The following is a 19,777-nucleotide window of genomic DNA, read 5'->3' on the forward strand; positions in this document are numbered from 1 at the left end:
CCTTGGAGAGCCATGCTGGGACAGTCTTCTAAGCATTGGGCTTTGAGGTTAAACTAAAAAGTCTGACTGCCTGGCTGGGATTTCTGAAAGAGTGATGGGATTCTAACTGCTTAGCAGGATACTAGATGCCACTTCCCAGTGAGAGCCGCCATGGGTGGGATTTGGGGCAGCTCTCCGCCTTCCTTCGGCAAATGACCCTATTGAATCTGGAACCCTGCTTTCCTTTCTCTCCTCAGCACCTGCTGTTTTCTGACCAATCCCACCACCTCCCCCCAGTTTTCTCTTTTACAGAAATACTTCCTTCAAATTTGATTTAGACGTCTTTGTTAGCTTGCACATCTGGTCTTCATTAAGCAGGGATGACACTTAATTTAAGTAAGAGTTTGGCTGCCTTTAAACTAAACAACTGCACCCCGTGGAGGGGCCGATGGGGAGTCAGTAGCTGGATTGTTTATTGAAAGAGATCATATTGATTTATGATTTTCACTTAAGTCATCCATTCCCAGACACCCCTGCATTTAATTGCAAGGCTGGGCACTCGGCTCCTGTAAGAATCAGGTGCCCTTGCCTCCAGAGAGAGGTTTCTTCTCAGTGTGCATACAGAGTTGCAGGCCTCCTGTGCACCCAGCGTACCTCTTTGAACCAGGTCCGAAAGCATGAGGTCTGTCCTGTCTCTGCTCAGGAACCACCTGTGGCTCCCAGTGGCCTGTGAATGAAATCTGGAGTCCTCTGCTCGTGGTTGGGGGTCCCCAGTCTGGCTTCACCATGCCTGTGGGAACTCACTTTCCATCCTTGTCACGCAAGACACTCAGTCCTCTGGCCATGCCGGTTTTCTTACTAGTCTTCCAACATGCGGTGCCCTGTTTACCTGGCCATTCTGCCTTTGTGTTTTCCCTTCCTCTGGAATTCCTTCCCAGTCTGATCCCTGTCCTTCAAAGCCCATGTCAAGTGAAGACCTTTGGTATGAAATTTTTCTTGCTTTCTCTCAGCCGTAGAATGCCCCCTTTGAACTCAGACACTTTCTCTGTGTTTCTCTTTAGGTATTTTAGCTCGCTTTGTATTATAATTGGTTTTATGAGTATTGTTCATTCTTACTAAATTGGGACTACCTGAAAGCAGTGACCCTCTGTGGGTCACATCTTTCCCCCAAAGGCACAGAGCTCGGTGCCTAGAGTAGCAAGAATGAATATTTCCTGAGTGCTCACGGTTCTGTTCTAAGCACTACACGTGTATTCAGCTTGGATAATCCTCACAGAAGCCATCAGAGGGAGGTGTGGGTATTAGACCCATTTTACAGATAAGGTAACTGGGACTTGCCTGAGGCCACCTTAGGTAGCAAGTGGCAGAGCTCTGGGGGACACCTGAGCCTTCTGGCTTCTGCACCTAGGCTGTCAACCACTATGCTATGTGACCTCTTTCTTAGTAGATGCTTGCTTGATACATGTTTATTAGGAAAAGTTGTGTTGATGTTGAGAGGTATAGGTGAGCAGGAATAGGAATTGGGAAGAAGGAAAGGAAAATTAGAATGAGCAGGTCAGAAAAGAAAAATGGGAAGAGTGCTGAGAAACCAAGGAAGAGAAGAGACAGGTAGCTCAGAGGGCGGAGCTAATCATGCTGGGAGGCTTGGGGTTCACGCTTTTTGGAATGTGGTGTCTGGACTCCGGGAAAGACACAGGAGCTGTCGGTTACTGTGCCTGGATCCTGGCACACCCAGCACCGTCACTGCAGGTGCTGCTAGTGTGACTTATGGCTTTTCCTGAAAGGGATGGCGCAGGGAGGATGCAGAGATCTGGCTCTCCCAGCCCCGTTTCCGCTAAGGAAACGAAGGCCTGGCAAGGTTGTGGCTTGCTCTGATGCCACCACAGGGCAGCAGTGCTGGCTAGAATTCGGGGCCTTTGTTCTTTCTGCTTCCTTTTCTGTTTCATAGGGAATGACACATCACTCCCCTTGCTGTTACTGGAAAGGGTCATGTTGCCCTGGTGTGGTGGGCTTTTATTTTGTCCGCGTCTCCTAGATTGTGCGTGTCTCCCTCTTGACAGCCTTGGCTTTGGTCCAGGTCTCAGCCACCTCTTGTCTCATCCGCTGACTTCTTCCTGCATTGGGCTTCTGCACTCGATCTTCAACACTGTGAAAGACGGATTCTCTACTCCTTGTCCCATCCATTCCACCCCTGACCTCAGAGCCTTTGGGTGCTAAGGATCCAGTAAGTGAGCTCGTAGACCTTCACTCATTTTTAAGGTCTTTCCTCTGCATTCTCTGGCCTCTCTCCCTGAACTCATCTCCTTCCGCCCACTCCCCACTTTGGGCCCTCACTCTCCTCCTGAGAGTTCTTTCAATCCAGTGGCCTCTCTTCTCACCTCTGCTGTTGTGCTTGTCCTCACGGCTATGCTACAACCAGCTGCGCCAGTCTTCCCCTTCATGGAGTGCATTGAAGGAGAGCTGATAACATTCTCCCACATCACCCTAAAAAGGCCATCTATTTCTTCCTTATTCCTCCTTAACCTTTTAAATGGAAAGATGTCATTCTCAGGGAACCCACTCAGCAGCCCTAAGATAGGGGCTTCGGCCAGTGGGATGCTTGATGGTATTACGCAGAAAGTTGCTGACTTGGTCAGTGGAGGAAGCTTTTCCAGGCCTCACTTGGCCTACCCACTAGCCTGTACCCATCAAAAGCAGGAGTTCTCTGTAAAGCAAACCAGGAGTCCAAGTTCAGGTGAACCTGTGATAGGTCGTGAGTGATAGGGATGGGAGGAAACCCAAGCATCTGCCAGTAAGTGGCGGCTAAAGAGGACACCTGTTGAGCCCATACTGGAGAAGAATAGACCTCAAGTTCTCACATTTCATGGATGCCAGGGTAGCTGCAGCAATAGCAATGTACATCATGAGATCCTGACTTTGTCTGAACTTTGAGAAATGGCAGTCAGAGAGACTGGGACTCCTCTTTAGTGCTAATCAACCCTTGGTGCAAGAAATTGACTATCCTGGTCTAGCTAGAATGAGATATGTGGGTCTGTGGATGGGTGTACCCCTAGGTTCGCATGATTGCTTTTGCTGTCAAAATCCTCTAGAATGGCCTTAACTCTGTTTCTAAATTATTTAATATTGCAAGCCAGCAGCCTTCAGGAATAATCTTGATAAGGTGGATGGTTTATGTGGAATATCTGGTGATGGCCTTTTGAGGTTATTAGCATATGCCTGTTTTCTGTGACCCAGCCAACTCTGATATCTGTCTTTTTCCTTCTGTCACATGAAGGTGTTGTTTTTTTTTTACTCTCAAGGCTTTACATAGATTAACCAACAGAGGGTCATGAATCATTTAAATAACTGTGCTGATACCTTGAGATTCTACTATTCCAACAGCAAACTTCTCTGCCTGCTAGTTGAGTATAATCCTTATCGAAACCCAAGTTCCCCCTTATGAAATGGGACTCTAACTCTTTTTTTAAGAAACTTTATTTTAAAAGTTTTAGACTTACAGAACTATTGAAGATAGCACAGAGAGTTCTTGTATAGCGTATCCCCAGTTTCTCCTATTATTAACATCTAATGTTAGTATGGTATATTTGTCACAATCAATGAACTGACACTGATAAATTATTAATTAAAATCCATACTTTATTCAGATTTCTTTTATGTCCATTTATGGTTCTAGGATCTGATCTAGTATACCACATTCAGTTGTCATGTCTCCTTAGGCTTCTCTTGGCTATGGCAGTTTCTCAGATTTTCCTTGTTTTTGATGATGATGGCAATTTTGAGGTTTACTGGTCAGGTGTATTTTGTAGAATCTCCTTTAACTGGGATTTTTCTGATTTTTTTTTTTTTTTTCATGATTGGGGAAGGGTAATATATTTTGGGGAGGAAGACCAAAGAGATAAAACGCCTTTTTCATCATATCATATCAAGGGTACGTGCTGTCAATATGACTTATAGTTGATGTTAACCTTGATCACCCAGCTTGAGGTGACATTTGTAAAGTTACCCTTTTTCTTTCCATACTGTACTTTTTGGAAGAAAGTCATTATGCACAGTGCACACTTACGGAGTGGGAAGCTGTGCTCTACCTCCTTAAGGGCAGAGTATCTACATAAATTATTGGGTATTCTTTTGCATAGGAGATTTGTCCTTTATTTATCTGATTATTTATATCAGTATAAACTCATGGATATTTATTTTATATCTTGTATTATAAGTACTTCTTTATTTTTGTTGCTCAAATTGTTCCTGCTCTGGCCATTAGGAGCTCTTTGATTTGGCTACTGTATCCTTTGATGTAATCCCATTATTGGTTGTCTTGAGAACTTTTTTCCTACTTTCTGGCACTATACAATATTCCAGGCTCATTCTGTATATTTTCTGAATCAACCATTTCTTCAAGAAGCCCTTACTCCTTTAATTGAAGAATGGTGCTAGACATGAAGATCTGAGTGTTAGTTTCTAGAATGTTGCTTTTAGGCCCTCTCACCTGATAGAGCAAGGAAATATATGTGTATACTACCTCTTGAAAGTACAAATATCTATATGTATTTCTATATGTAGCCATCAATATTAAGCTAAATATGAATTCATACCGATGTCTTCAATTGTAATCTATTACTACATAAATTAGTTTTCTCCACATCCACATGAAAACCTGCATGTGAATGGTTATAGCAGCTTTATTCATAATCCAGATCTGGAAGCAACCAAGATGTCCTTCATTAGGTGAATGAGTAAACTGTGGTACATCCATATTATGGAATATTGTTTAGCAATAAAAAATGAGCTGTCATGCCACAAAAAGATGTGAATGATTGTTAAATATACATTGCTAAGTGAAAGAAGTCCGCTTATCTGTAATATCCCATCCCAACAGGTAGAAACCTGGCTTCCACCATCCATTTTCTTAGTTGTTCTCTTCTGGTGTACATGTATAACAGTAGTGGAATTGTTAACCCATACTATCCCCATTGGAAGCAACTTTATCAACTAGAGTACAGTACTTCTGTACAGTTCCTTTCCCCTTTAGTTGTATAGACTCCACTCATTTCTAAAGTTACTTCTGGTAGCACCTTACTGTCTTCCCTGGATCATACATATGTAATACATTTAGATTTTTTAAATCACATTTTACATTGCATCCTGGGATTTCTGACCCCCCACCCAATGATTTTTTTTTTTAAATTTTGTGCACATTAAGATTTACTCTTGTGCTATAAAGTTCTGTTGGTTTTTTTTTTTTTTTTTTTTTTTTGAGACAGAGTCTCGCTTTGTTGCCCAGGCTAGAGTGAGTGCCGTGGCGTCAGCCTAGCTCACAGCAACCTCAAACTCCTGGGCTCGAGTGATCCTTCTGCCTCAGCCTCCCGGGTAGCTGGGACTACAGGCATGCGCCACCATGCCCGGCTAATTTTTTATATATATATCAGTTGACCAATTAATTTCTTTCTATTTATAGTAGAGACGGGGTCTCACTCTTGCTCAGGCTGGTTTTGAACTCCTGACCTTGAGCAATCCGCCCGCCTCGGCCTCCCAAGAGCTAGGATTACAGGCGTGAGCCACAGCGCCCGGCCGTTCTGTGGGTTTTTGACAAATGCTTAATATTGCTGTATTTACCATTACAGTATCATAACAGAATAATTTCACTGTCCTGAGTAATCCATTGTGCTTCATCTATTCAGCCTTTCCCCACTATTCCCAAATCCTGGCACCCACTGATCTGTTTTTGTCTGTATAGTTTTTCCTTTTTCAGGATGCCATGTAATTGGAATCATAGAGTATAAAGCTTTTTTAGACTGGCTTCTTTCACTTAGCAATGTGTATTTAAGAATCATTCATATCTTTTTGTGGCATGATAGCTCATTTGTATTTGCTAAATAATATACCATAATATGGATGTACCACAGTTTATTCATTCACCTATTGAAAGACATCTTGGTTGCCTCCAGATCTGGATTATGAATAAAGCTGCTATAACCATACACATGAAGGTTTTTATGTGGATATAAGTTTTCAAATCAATTGGATATATACCTATCGAAATCTTCCTTGTTTAAATACCTCCTTTTTAGCATTTACTTCCTCCTAATTCCACCTGGATGACATCAGCACACGCTGAAAATTGGTGGTTCTGTTGCTGAGCTACCTATAAACTGACTTTATTCTAAGTGGTAAGGGTTGCTCACCCTTCTGGCTGGGAACTCTTTTTTTTTTTTTTTTTTTTTAAATCCGGAAGGTGATATGGGGGAGTAGGGTGGATTATGTGATTTAAAACAGCCCTGGAGTCAGGCTGAGCTGAGCCCCAAGGATTACTCCATTGTGTTGAAGAGGAGCTTAATCGTGATCCCTAAAAGCTGTTCGGACTGAGTTTGGTGTGGCAGTAAGGGCCAGAAACCCAGGGGAGTTTGCTACAGAGACCGATCCACCCTGTGTGGCTCAGGGGAGAGGCTAGCCCACACGTAACGTGGCCTTTTCAAATCTTTGGGACAAGTTGCGGTGACAAGTGTGTTTTACCAGGTAGGTCGGCTGTGGAGTCTGATATTTGAGCAGCTGGCATGAAGGGAACCGGCTGCGGGGCTGGGGTCAGGGTAGTTCAGTCTCTCTCCCAGTTTTCCCACACCTTGATTTGCGGGCAGGTCACCGGAGCTTGCCTACTATTTTTATTTATTTTTTGACGCTTTCTTTAAATTTTAAGCACATTCTAAGTAAAGATTTTTTTTTATTTACAAAAACTAATAAACTTTATGTTTAGAGCAGTTTTAGCAAAATTGAGTGGAAAGTTCAGAGAGATCCCACATACCTGTCCCCACACACGTATGGAGTGGTATGTTTGTTACAATTGATGAACCTACGTTGACACATCATTATTGCTCAAAATCTGTAGTTTACGTTAGTGTTCGCTCTTGGTGGTGTACATTCCATAGGTTTGGACACACACATAATGACATGTATCCACCATTATTGTACAATACAGAGTAGTCTCACTGCCCTAAACAAAGCTTTGTGCTTTGCCTGTCCATCCTTTTATCTCCCTGACCCCCCTGGCCTCCACGGATCTTTTTACTGTCTCCATAAGTTTGCCTTTTCCAGAATGTCATATAGCTGGAATCAGATAGTATGTAGCCTTTTAAGATTGGCTTCTTTCATTTAGTTACATGCATTTTAAGTTTCTTCCATGTCTTTTTATGGCTTGATAGCTCTTTCTTTGTGCTGATTGTCTGAGTGTGCCAGTTTATTCACCTCCTGAAGGATATCTTGGCTGCTCCCAAGGTTTGGCAATTATGAATAATGCTGCTGTAAACATCTGTGTGCAGGTTTTTGTGTAGACGTAAGGTTTCATTTCTTTTGGGTAAATACCAAGAAGTGTGATTGATGGCTCATATGGGTGACAGTATGTTTATTTTATTTTTAAAGTTTTTAAGTTTATTAATTCTCTTGGGAAATAATCCACACCAGGGCCACAGATAACGTCATTGCAAAGTCTTTACTCCTTTGGCTGTTGTCCAATCTCCAGCTCAACTTTTGCCAGCGCTAACGTTGGCCTTTGCAGTCCCCTGACTTTCTTCATTCTGTTCTTGCGTTCCTTTTGTTGCTTTCTTGATGTCTTTTTCTTCTCCTACAGCCCGTGCCTTGCAAGCCTACGTTTGGGTTCATTTTTCTTTGCATAATCCAAGGGATCATACATCATGCGAAAGCCAGTTGTCTTGCCACCACCAAAATGAGTTTTGAATCCTAATACAAAGATAAGATCTGGAGTGGTTTTGTACATTTTGGCTAGTTTTCCCCTAATTTCTGTCTTTGTTAGTGTGGCCTTCCCAGGCCGAAGGACATCGATGACCATTTGTTTCCTCTGAAGTAGTCGGTTGGCCGTGAACTTTCTGGTCTGGATAGTGACAGTGTCATTTATAATGGCAGTTGACCCTCAAGCAGCCAGGGAGAGTACGTGTAGTTTTATGATATTTTATTTTTAAAATATATTTACTATGTGCCGTATACCAAACATGGTACTACTTTGCAGTATCATTTAATCCTTTTAGCAACCCTAGGAGATAGAGTTTTCCATTTTATAGATGAGGAAATTCCAGGACGGTTAGTTAGCTAGTAAGTGACCGAGGTAGCACTGACAGTCAGCTGTTGATGCCGGTGCTTTTCCCACTGTCTCTGGAGATGAGTGTGTGGTAGACGGTGGTGTCCACCCAGCTGGAGAGGGCTGGACCACGGTGCCGCCTCAGGCTCACCAGGGATGCTCCATCCGTTTATGAACAACAGAAGGAAAAGGTAGCTTCCTCGTACGGTTGGAGTCCTAGCCTTGCCTGTGTGCTTTTATTCTTCCTGGCTGATGAGCATATGCTGGCCTCTGGCCTATTTAGATTTCACTTGTCTTCATTGTGAAAATTGCCAAACATACATAAAAGTAAAGAGACTAGTTTAGTCTGTCTTATACCTATCACCCAGGTCCTGGAGTTACCAGGATTTTATCATTCTTGCTTTGTGTTTCTATTCTTTTGTGATTTAAAAAAAAATATGGGCCGGGCGTGGTGGCTCACACCTGTAATCCTAGCACTTTGGGAGGCCAAGGCGGGCGGATTGCTCAAGGTCAGGAGTTCGAAACCAGCCTGAGCGAGACCCCGTCTCTACCAAAAATAGAAATAAATTAATTGACCAACTAAAAATATATATACAAAAAATTAGCCGGGCATGGTGGCACATGCCTGTAGTCCCAGCTACTCGGGAGGCTGAGGCAGAAGGATCCCTGAGCCCGGGAGATTGAGGTTGCTGTGAGCCAGGCTGACGCCACGGCACTCACTCTAGCCTGGGCAACAAAGCGAGACTCTGTCTCAAAAAAAAAAAAAAAAATGTATGTTAGGGTGGGGAATTTGTACGTAGACTGAAAAAGATTTCTCACACAGTGATTAGGATATATAGAAGTAAAAGATTGTTTATTTCCCGGAGAAAGAAAGAAAAAGAGAGTGTGTGTGTGTGTGTGTGTGTTTTTCTGTGTCCACAGCACTGAAGAAAAGGTAGAGAGGGTCGTGCTGGGTGGCTGAGGAAAGTTGCTCGCAGTTTTAAAGGGTAAAAATGGCTTTTATTTTTCTCCCTGCTTCAGCAGACTGATAACAGAAGCAGCAGTGAAGCAGTTGTAGGTGCTCTTTGTTTTTCTTCTCTGCGAGACTGACTTTTCCTGGTCCTTGGAATCTGGTGCTGGCAGAACTGAAGTGGGGAGTTCGCACCCCTACTGTCTGATTAGGCTGAGAAAGACTCTTACAGATAACAAGTTAGGCCACAGGTGTTTTCATGAAAACAAAACAAAGAGGGTAGTTGTTGTGTTGTGAGTTTCCTTTTCAAAGGGGCAGTTATGTGCTATGAGTTTGTTTCTCTTTGTGTTGGATAGTTTATTTTCCTCTGCTAGATAGGTTATTAGTAAGACCACCTTTCAGGATACATTTTTGTTTTTTTGGCTGAAGTATTTCAGAACAATAGTGATGATAACGATTTTGTCATTGGCTCTTCTCCCTGATCTGTGTGGCATCTCTCCTTCCTATGGATGAACTTCCTACCATTGTGTCTCATAGTTACTGGGCATTTATTTTACTTAAAAAATATTTATATAGTCCTAATCATATGCCGTACCCTTTTCTAGGTCCTTTACAAATATAATTTGTATATTCCTCATGGTAATCTTACGAGGTATATATTAATATTCTTATTTTAGAGATGATGAAACCAAGGCACAGAGAAGTTGAGTAACCTTCCTTGAATCACACAGGTAGGAAGTGGTCTAGCTAGACTTCAAATGCAGGGTGCGTAGTTTCATAATCTGTACTCTTAGTCACCATGCTTTGCTGGAAGTATGATTAATTCTATAGCCATTGCTATTATGTGTTCCTTGATACTGCTGAAGATACAGAAAAAGTAGCTCTTGCCCTCTAAATAGATGCTCCCAGTCTTTTAGGGAGAACCTGGAAGCCAGCATATAGGGGTAAATGCTGTGATAGTTATGCAGAAAATTCAGTGGGAATACAGAAGAAAGATCGTGCAGTACCTCCTGGGGAAGTCAAGGCGGGCTTCACAGAGACTGTGATCCTTGAACTCAGATCAGAAGGATAGATGAGGGAGGAGGGAAGTCCAGACAGAGAGAGATCCTGGACCTAGAGGTGAGAGAGAATGGGGGTGGGGGCGTGGGGGCTGGAGAGAGATGGGCAATAAAACCATGAAGGCACTGGCTGGTCTGCTAAAAAGCTTTGACCTCATCCTGCTGTTAGTAGGGAGCTGGCAGATAGATTTTAGCAGAGAGGAAACACAGGTTTGCAAGTTCCTAATCTCTCTCCAGGGGAGGTGTAGAGGCTCGATAGGGAGGAGAACAAGACTGGACACCATATCTTAGTGCTGACAAGAGTGCTGGGTTCTAAACTGGGGCCATGGCAGTGGGAATGGCCAAAGTCGATCCACGAGGTGAGGACCAGAGGCACGCAGGTGTTTGTTATCTGGACTTCTGCGTGCTGAGGTGCTAGGAAAGCAACGGTGGTTATAACGCCCCAAAATTCACTAATGAGCCCGAAGGTGACCCCCAATGCATCATGCTCTTGTATAATCCCCTCCATAATTACGACGGTAGGTAAGATTCTGTTTTGGAAGCCTGGAGCACAAGCTTCTCCTTCAGGCTTTGAAGAGGTAAGTTGCTGTGTTGTGAGAGGCACATGTGGGAAGGGTCTGCCAGGGCCTTCAGAAGTTTAGAGTGTGGCCCCCTGCTGACAGCCAGCAAGGGAATGGGGCCTCAGGGAACTGAATTCTGCCAACAACCCCCTGTGCCTGGAGGAAGACCCTGAGCTCTAGGAGGGAGCACAGCCTGGTTGATACCAGGATTGCAGCTTTGGGAGAGCCTGAGCAGCAGAGCCGTGCAAACCGTGCCCAGACTTTTGACCCAGGGAAACTGGGAGATAATAAATGTGTTGTTTTAAGCTGTGGGGTTTGTGGTCATTTGTTCCACGGCAACAGAAAACTAAAACGGTCCCTGTTGAGTCCTCCTCCCCTTAACACCGGCATCTATTCTTGCCCATCCTCGGGGTCTGTCAGCCAGCGTTTCGCTTTAGATCTGGCAGTAGCACAATGCAATTTCCATGCAAATATATTTCAAAGTGAAATTGCAAACCTTGCAAAAGACGTAGGATTATCGGTAGTTAATAAAAGCATCGTTGGAGAACGGCTCAAACCACAGACACGTGAGAAACTGGACAGGGTTAGACCCACTCATACATAATTGGCGAGAAAAACAACCAGTATGCTGACAAGAAACCGACTTCAAAAGAGAAGGATTTGAATATCTTTGAATATTAAGACATACCTCTGAGAAAATGGAAACCCTTAAATAATTTTTGCAAAGCTTATCCTCTGTATATAGCAGTGTTGTGAGAGTCAGAGGGCGAGGTAAAGGATGTCATGTTATTGTGTAATAATGTTGGAAAAATTATAACAATAAATCAATAATTAGTGTAGCCTAAGAATTCATGCAAAATTCAATATAATCTCAGTGTTCCACATTTTAAATAAGGTTTTACAATTTAAATACGCCTATTTGCATAATTTCGACTTCGTTTTAAAAGATTAAGTCTCTGTCAGCTCTTGTTTTTTCACTGTTTGCTGTGAAGTTCTGGTTCTCATTTTTAGGGGCATTTCTTGTACCAGCCGCCCCTGGGCAACAGTTTCCAAGGGCGCCTGAAGAGGGTCGTGTTGACATGAGCCCTTCACTGGAGTGGATGTTTCCCGACAGCCAGGAATCAGGGGATGGGCTCTTCTTTTCTGGGAGGAAGCCCAGAATGTCCAGTTTATTTCATTCGTGGCTTCACCAGCCATTCGAGTCTCTGATGCTCCAAGATTTCTGTTCGGTACTCTCCTCGTTTCAGACAGGAAAAATGGTGGACCACGCTGTATGGTCTGAGCTGAGTTCTGGTGCATGCAAGGTCTTTTCTGGTGGTGAGCTGAGAAAGCCAGCTCTTACGAAGGACTCTGGAGAACTTCTGGATAGAGTTGAGAAGGTCCCGCTTTACGTTTTTGCTGGCCTTGCATTTTTCACAATGCTCCCGGTACCTTTGTTATTTTAATACTCAGAGATGTGTAGTGAGATGGTTAAGGAGCTGCCTGCCTTCCTCTAGGGGAGGAAGCCAGGGCCTGGAGAGATTTGAACCCAAAGTCATGTGGCTTGTTACTCAGAGGCCCAGAACGAGAGAGGTTATTATAGTAATTGTTACCTCAGTCACCATTCACGTATCTACTTCCTGACAGGCACGTGTGCTGACATACATACACGTGGCATTTAATCTTATCGTCGGTCACAGTACCATCAAGTAGGCACAGGCAGACCTTGGAGGTGTTGTGCGTTGGGTTCCAGACCCCTGCAATAAAGCAGATATTTGCAATAAAGTGAGTCCACGGAGTTTTTGGTTTCCCCGTGCATATGAAAGTTTTGTTTGCACTATACTGTAGTCTATTAAAGAAAGGTGCAATAGCTTTATGTCTAAAAAAAACCCACAAAGTACATGCCTTAGGTAAAAAATGCTTTATTCCTAAAACATGCTGATGATCATCTGAGCCTTCAGCAAGTTGTAATCTCTTTGCTGGTGGGGAATCTCGCCTTGCTGTTGATGGCTGCTGAGTGATCGGGGTGGTGGTTGCTAAAGGTTGGGGCTACTGTGGCACTTTCTTAAAATAAGACAGCAATGAAGTTTGCAACATCAGTTGACAAATCCTTCCACAAAAGATTTCTCTGTGGCGTGCGATGCTGTTTGATAGCATTTTGCCCATAGTATTAATAGAACTGTTTTCAAAACTAGAGTCAATCCTCTCAAACCCTGCCACTGCTTCATCAGCTAAGTTTATATGATAATCTAAATCCTCTGTTGTCATTTACACATGTGCACAGCATCTTCAGCAGGAGTAGATTTCATCTCAGAAAACCACTTCCTTACAACTTTGCGTAAGAAGCCACTTCTCATTTGTTTTATCATGAGATTGCAGCCATTCAGTCACATCTTCAGGCTCCGCTACTAATTGTAGTTCTCTTGCTGTTTCTATTACCTCTGCAGCGCTACCCCCCACTGAAGTCTTGAGCCCCTCAGAGTCATCCAAGAGAGTTGGAACCAACTTCTTCCAAACTCCTGTTAATGTTGACATTTTGATCTTCTCCTGTGAAATCACGAATGTCGTTAATGCTATCTAGAATGGTGAATCCTTTTCAGAAGGTTTTCAATTTACTTTGCCCACGTCCATCAGGGGTTTCACTGTCTCTGGAAGCTATAGTCTTGCAAAATGTATTTCTTAAATGATAAAACTTGAAAGTCAAAATGACTCCTTGATGCATGGGCTGCAGAATGGATGTTGTATTAACAGGCAAGAAAATAACATTCATTTCCTTCTATATCTCCATCCAAGCTCCTGGGTGACAAGGTGCATTGTCGATGATAGTAATATTGAAAGGTATTTTTTTGAGGGGCAGGTCTTAACAGGGGGCTTAAAATATTTAGTAACTAGATATGCTGTCATCCAGGCTTTGTTGCTCTGCTTATAGAGTATAGACAGAGTTGATTTAGCATCATTCTTAAGGGCCCTAGGATTTTTGGAATGGTAAATGAGCACTGGCTTCAACTTAAAGTCATAGCTGCATTAGCCCTTATCAAGAGAGTCAGCCTGTCCTTTGAAGCTTTAACTTCTCCCTAGCTGTGAAAGTCCTAGATGACATCTTCCAATAGATGGCGATTTTGTCTACATTGAAAATCTGTTGTTTAGTGTCGCCACCGCAATCTGTGATCTTAGCTGATCTTGTATGTAACTTGCTGCAGCTTCTCCATCAGCACTTGCTGCTTCACCTTGTATTTTTATGTCACAGAGACAGCTTTTGTCCTTAAACCTCATGGACCAGCCTCTGCTAGCTTCAAAGTTTCCTTCAGCAGCCTTTATAGAACCAAACAGAGCTCTAGGACCTTGTTCTGGATTAGTCTTTGGCTTAAGGCAGTGTTGTGGCTGGTTTGATATTCTATCCAGACTGCTAAAACTTTCTTCACATCAGCCGTAAGACTGTTTGGCTTTCGTATCAGTCATGTGTTCACTGGAGTAGCACTTTTAATTTCCTTCAAGAACTTTTCCTTCACATTCACAGCTTGGCTAACTATGTGGTGCAAGAGGCCTGCCTCAGCTTTCCATATTCCTTCTTCACTAAGCTTGATCATTTCTAGCTTTTGATTTAAAGTGGGAGACATGTGTCTCTTCCTTTCACTTGAACACTCACAGGCCACTGTAAGGTTATGAATTGGCCTAGTTTCAATATTGTTGTGTCTTAGGGAATAGGGAGGCCTGGGGAGAGGGAGCGAGAAAGATGGGGCATGGCTGGTTGGTGGAGCAGTCAGAACATATACATCTGTCAATTAAGTTCATCATCTTATGTGGGCGTGGTTCATGGCACCCCAAAACAATTACAGCAGAAACATCAGAGATCACTGATCATGGTTCACCATAACAGATATAACAACAATAATGAAAAGCTTGAAATATTTCGAGAAATACTAAAACGTGACAAGAGATGTGAAGTTGAGTACATGTTGCTGGAAGAGTGGTGTTAATAGACTTTCTTGCCACAAACCCTTAGTTTGTGAAGGTTTGAAACCTTCAAAGATGCAATATCTGTGAAGCACAATAATGTGAAGTGCAATAAAACGAGGCGTGCCTGTATTTTTCCACAGTCACTGGTGAGAAATCCCGGACTCGGATGGGTTACTTCTGGTGAGTGGAGGAGCTGGGATTTAAACCCTTGACTCTGATATTTTACTCTTTCCACCACGTCATGGGACATTCTACCTGATGTCTTTTCTGTTCCCCCAGTACTGTGTCTACTATAATTGGAAAGGTCTCCATGGGAGGCCTGTAGAAAACCTGGGAGCCCTGCCTTCCTATACCTCCTCTGCGACTGGCTGAGGTGAGAGTGTTGGATTAAGTCAAAGCTGAGGTCTTGTTTATTTTTTTAATTTTATTTTTTGAGACAGATTCTCCCTCTGTTGCCCCAGGTAGAGTACAGAGGCATCATCATAGCTCACTGCAACCTCAAACTCCTGAGCTCAAGCGATCCTCCTGCCTCAGCCTCCCGAGTAGCAGGGACTACAGGTGCACACCACCACGCCTGGCTAATTTTTTCTATTTTTAGTAGAGACGGGGTCTCACTTTTGCTCAGGCTGGTCTCCAACTCCTGAGCTCAAGCGATCCTTCTCCTTGACCTCCCAGAGTGCTAGGATTATAGGTGTCAGCCACCATGCCCGTCCCCAAGGTCTTCTTTGTTGTGTTGCAGTGGGAACCATGATTTTAACTGTTGAATAATCATGATAGTTTTTTTTTTTTTTTTGAGACAGACTCTCTGTTGCCCAGGCTAGAGTGCCATGGTGTCAGCCTACCTCCCAGCAACCTCAAACTCCTGGGCTCAAGCAGTTCTTCTGCCTCAGCCTCCCGAGTAGCTGGGACTACAGGCATGCGCCACCATGCCTGGCCAATTTTTCTATATATTTTTAGTTGGCCAATTAATTTATTTCTATTTTTAGTAGAGACAGGGTCTCTCTCTTGCTCAGGCTGGTTTTGAACTCCTGACCTTGAGCAATCCGCCCACCTCGGGCTCCCAGAGAGCTAGGATTACAGGCGTGAGCCACCATGCCTGGCCATGATAGTCTCTTTATTTTTTTCTATTGCTGTAACAAATGACCACAAACTTAGTGACAATATAAACTTATTTTATTTTACAATTGTATATGTCAGAAGCTTGACCTGGGTCTCACTGGCGGCTAACTAACATGGAGGTATTGGCAGGGCCATGTTCCTTTCTGGAGCTTCTAGAGAAGAAGCCATTTCCTTGCCTTTTCCTTTCAGGGCACTGCTGGATTCCTGGGCTCATGGCCCCTTCCTCTATATTCAGAGCCAGCATGGTTGCATCTCTTTGATCATTCTTCCATTGATACCTCTCCTCTCTCTCCTGCCTCCCTCTTCCACTTTTAAGGACCCTTGGGATTACCCTGGGCCACTTGATAATTAAGGACAATCTCCCCCTCTAGGTCCTTACTTTGATCACATCTGCGAAGTACCTTTGCCATGTAAAGTAACATGTTCACTCTCCTAGGGATTAGGGTGTGGAAATCTTTGGAAAGGGTGGAGTTTGTGATTCTGACTTGACTAACCCAGTCTCTGTGTGGTGACACTAGTTGGCAGCCCATGTTCATTTTATGGTAAATTAATTCCACAAATTAGGGACGAATTGCATGGGCTTCTACCTCTGATTTTCAATAAGAATGAGCATTCTCACCTACCTTCTATGGCTGCTGGAATCATTAATAAGATTATAATGCAGTTTCTGAAGTAGCATTTTTGCGTGGGTACACAAAATATGAAAGCCAGATATGATGATGAAGAATGTCATGGGATTTGTGGTGGAGGAAATATAAAAGCTTATGCATGTAAATTCTAGAAAGAATGCTTGTATACACCCTTCCTCCTCTGGAATCAGATTTTAATTCTGAACTGTTGGCTGTTACCTCCTGTCCCCTCTGCAGGAGATACTGAAGCTCTGAGGTTATTCCCAAGCTTTACCAGGAGCAGGGCCTAGAAGGGACTGAGCCTGAGGGTAAGGGGCTGCCTGGGGGCCAGTAAAGCAAATTCTTTCCTCTTCCACCTCCACCCATAGTTGCTTTTCTTAACTTTTTATTTACTTATGTATTTTCTGTACATGTTAAGATAACACTTGTAATTATGGCATCATAGGGTATTTCTGGTGTGATGGATATATATATACCGTGTTATGCATGCTCTGAGCAGAAACCCTAATGTCACTACACGTGGTTCTGAGATGTGAAGATTGTCTCCCACAGATGAGTGTTTAAAACCTGTGAGATGTTTCCACAGTGCATTGCATTATTTTTAACCAATAATTTTTATTTTCTTTGACATAAAGCCTGATTCATATTTATTGTATAAATTTTTTTAAAAAGATGGAAAAAAAGGCCAGGCACGGTGGCTCACACCTGTAATCTTATCACTCTGGGAGGCCAGGGTGGGTGGATTGCTCCAGGTCAGGAGCTCGAAACCAGCCTGAGCAAGAGTGAGACCCCGTCTCTACTATAAATAGAAAGAAATTAATTGGACAACTAATATATATAGAAAAAATTAGCCGGGCATGGTGGCACATGCCTGTAGTCCCAGCTACTCGGGAGGCTGAGGCAGAAGGATTGCTTGAGCCCAGGAGATTGAGGTTGCTGTGAGCTAGGCTGACGCCACGGCACTCACTCTAGCCTGGGCAACAAAGCGAGACTCTGTCTCAAAAAAAAAAAAAGATGAAAAAAAAGAAACAAAAACCCAGATCTCCCCACTAATCTCACTGGCCAGAAATAGCCACCATAAAGCAATTTGGTATACCTCTTTCTGTTGGGCACTGTTTGTCTCCCTCAAATTCATATGTTGAAACCCTAACCCCCAATGGGGTGCTATCAGGAGGTGGTAATTAAGATTAGATGAAGGTCACGAATTTGAGGCCCGAATGATAGGCTTAGTATCCTAATAAGAAGAGAAAGAAACTAAAGCTCACTCTCTCGGCTGTGTGAGGACACAGTGGGAAGACAGCCCTCTGCAAACCAGGACTTGGGCCCTCACCAGACACTGGGTCTGCTGGCCCCTTGGTCTTGGACTTCCCAGCTTCCAGAACTTGAGAAAGAAATGTTTGTTATTAATTAAGCCATTGGAATTTTTATCGTAGCAAGCTAAACAGATGCTGTTTCCGATGGAACTATTTTTTTTTTTTTTTTAACAAATGAGATGTTATTACTCATCAGGTTTGATACTCTTTATTTGTTTAATATTTTATAAGATTACTTCATGTCCTTCATCCTCTACAGCATCATTTTAAATGGCCAAATATAGTTACATTCTATTAAATGGATATAGTATAACTTATTTAACTAGGCCCCAGTGTTTGACATGTAGCTTGTTTCTAGTTTCTCACAGCTCTCCCTCAACGTCCTTGTAGGTGTGTCTCTGAACACATTCAGAATTATTCCTGAAGAATTGTTGCATTCAAGTGTATGCAGAATTCTAAAGCTTTTGATACATGTGTTCTCAAAGTGCCTCCCCTACACCACAGCATCTTGTGCTCTGAAGTGTGAGAATGTGCAGGATTTTCTGCCGCCCTCTCTAATGTGCAGAGGTATGTTATAGACCCGTGAAGCTGGTCCAATAGAGGATGCTGGAGAGAGTTCATGGAAATATAAGTCACTGATGATGAGGGGCTCAGGCAGGTTCTTGGTGAGCTGGAATCTGAATCAGGGGCCTTGTACTTGCAGTCACGTTCAGAGCCGTGACCATTTTGCTTGCTGCCCTGATTGAAAATTTCCCAGCGTCTGCAACGACATGTGATGTGCTGGACAGAAGCCAGGCTGTCTCCTGCCTGATTTCGGCTACACTCATGCAGCCACGTAGGGGTCAGAAATAAGAGTGCATTTTGAGGAGTACGTGGTGGTATAAGGTCGTCTTGTCACCGTCCCTGGCTTGCCATCCTTAGTGTGAGGAGGCCCCTTCCTGGCAAGGGGAAGTAGCAGCAGCCCCGAATCACGACAATTTAATCACCCATTGACTGTTTTCCCATCTGCCTGGTAGAGAAGGTGGCTAGACTCTTGCAAATTGGGACCGATTCTCACTCGTGTTTAGGACCTCAGCAAATACAGCCTCTGGCCAAATAGCATGCTGGAGTTTTCAGATAAAAGATGCTATTTAGTATAAGCAAATGGTGCCCTTTGCAATCATTTTGTAAATTATCTGTGGCCTGCTGGGAAACTGCTCAGTATTCTGTTCCATGAACTTCTGCTTAATGAGATAATTCTTCTATTTCTGTTGCTAGAGTTGGGCTCACATGTGGTCTCTTTATAGGTCATTTCCATACTGCTTGATTAATGCTCTATTGTTAGTGTTCTTTGTAAGACCTGGATCACTTGCTTTATTTAAATGGGATTTTTAGAGTATAGGGGCAGCACTTATGTCTGTGGCTCTGATATATGTCACATGGCCTAAGACGCAACTCTGCCAAACACTGAAATGTTTTTTCAGTATTCGAGCAAGAGAGCAATCTGGCTGGCTACTGTTGAATCTTTGGAAAAAGTGACAAAGGTGGTTTGTTGAATAATAGGCTGCGTGTGTGGTATTACTATATGTCATGTTTGAAGTGCAGTAAGTTTTGTTGAATGGTAACAATGTGATAAACATCCCCATTTTTATTTTTCAACTGTTTAACAGTTGGCTGATGTTAAGATTATTTTAGTGTTTTCCACAGATATACCAAGTTTAGATTTGCATCATAGTATATGTGTTATGATATTTTGTCATGTTATTTTACCTTACAATAGGTCTAAGAATGATTTAGATATTGGATATTTCAGTTACTAATAACTACCCAGAAACTATCGCTTGAAATTGCTGTTATAAAAACCTAAAATAACGTTCCTGTCTAGGCCAACTTCAGCTATTTGAAACATGGAAAAAGTTTAAGGTGCTCAGTTAGTTCTGCTAATGATTTATTATGGAAAAAAACTGGCTATTTTTGTTGGTGGTCTGTTAATTTTTAAGCAAACTAGATTCCATAATTTAGATGCAAAAGAACATGCCCTTGTATACAGAGCCAGATTTCTCATACTTAGAGCTGGACTATGCCTGGTGTTTCAACACATATTCATTAATCTACAAATATTTGAATGTCACTATCTGACAGTGTTCTAGGCACTTGGAAACAGGTGAGTAA

General features: G+C 42.9%; 1 protein-coding gene and 1 pseudogene across 3 annotated transcripts in view; one reads left to right on the plus strand and one right to left on the minus strand.

Moving 5' to 3' along the window:
* Positions 1-19,777, plus strand: part of LOC105873570 (carboxyl-terminal PDZ ligand of neuronal nitric oxide synthase protein) — a 293,709-nt gene that overhangs the window by 89,185 nt on the left and 184,747 nt on the right. The window contains exon 1 of one of the 3 annotated variants that reach the window (XM_012768620.3): positions 17,194-19,769. The exons of the other annotated variants lie outside the window; for them this stretch is intronic. Coding sequence (XP_012624074.2) covers positions 19,731-19,769 — 39 coding nt within the window. The 5' untranslated portion in view covers positions 17,194-19,730. Of the gene's footprint in view, positions 1-17,193; positions 19,770-19,777 lie in introns of those variants that run through there. 3 annotated transcript variants of the gene reach the window in all.
* LOC105873587 (small ribosomal subunit protein eS24 pseudogene) lies at positions 7,491-10,577 on the minus strand (annotated as a pseudogene).

The sequence above is a fragment of the Microcebus murinus genome, chromosome 2, assembly GCF_040939455.1.
Source record: "Microcebus murinus isolate Inina chromosome 2, M.murinus_Inina_mat1.0, whole genome shotgun sequence".
Classification (NCBI taxonomy): domain Eukaryota; kingdom Metazoa; phylum Chordata; class Mammalia; order Primates; family Cheirogaleidae; genus Microcebus; species Microcebus murinus.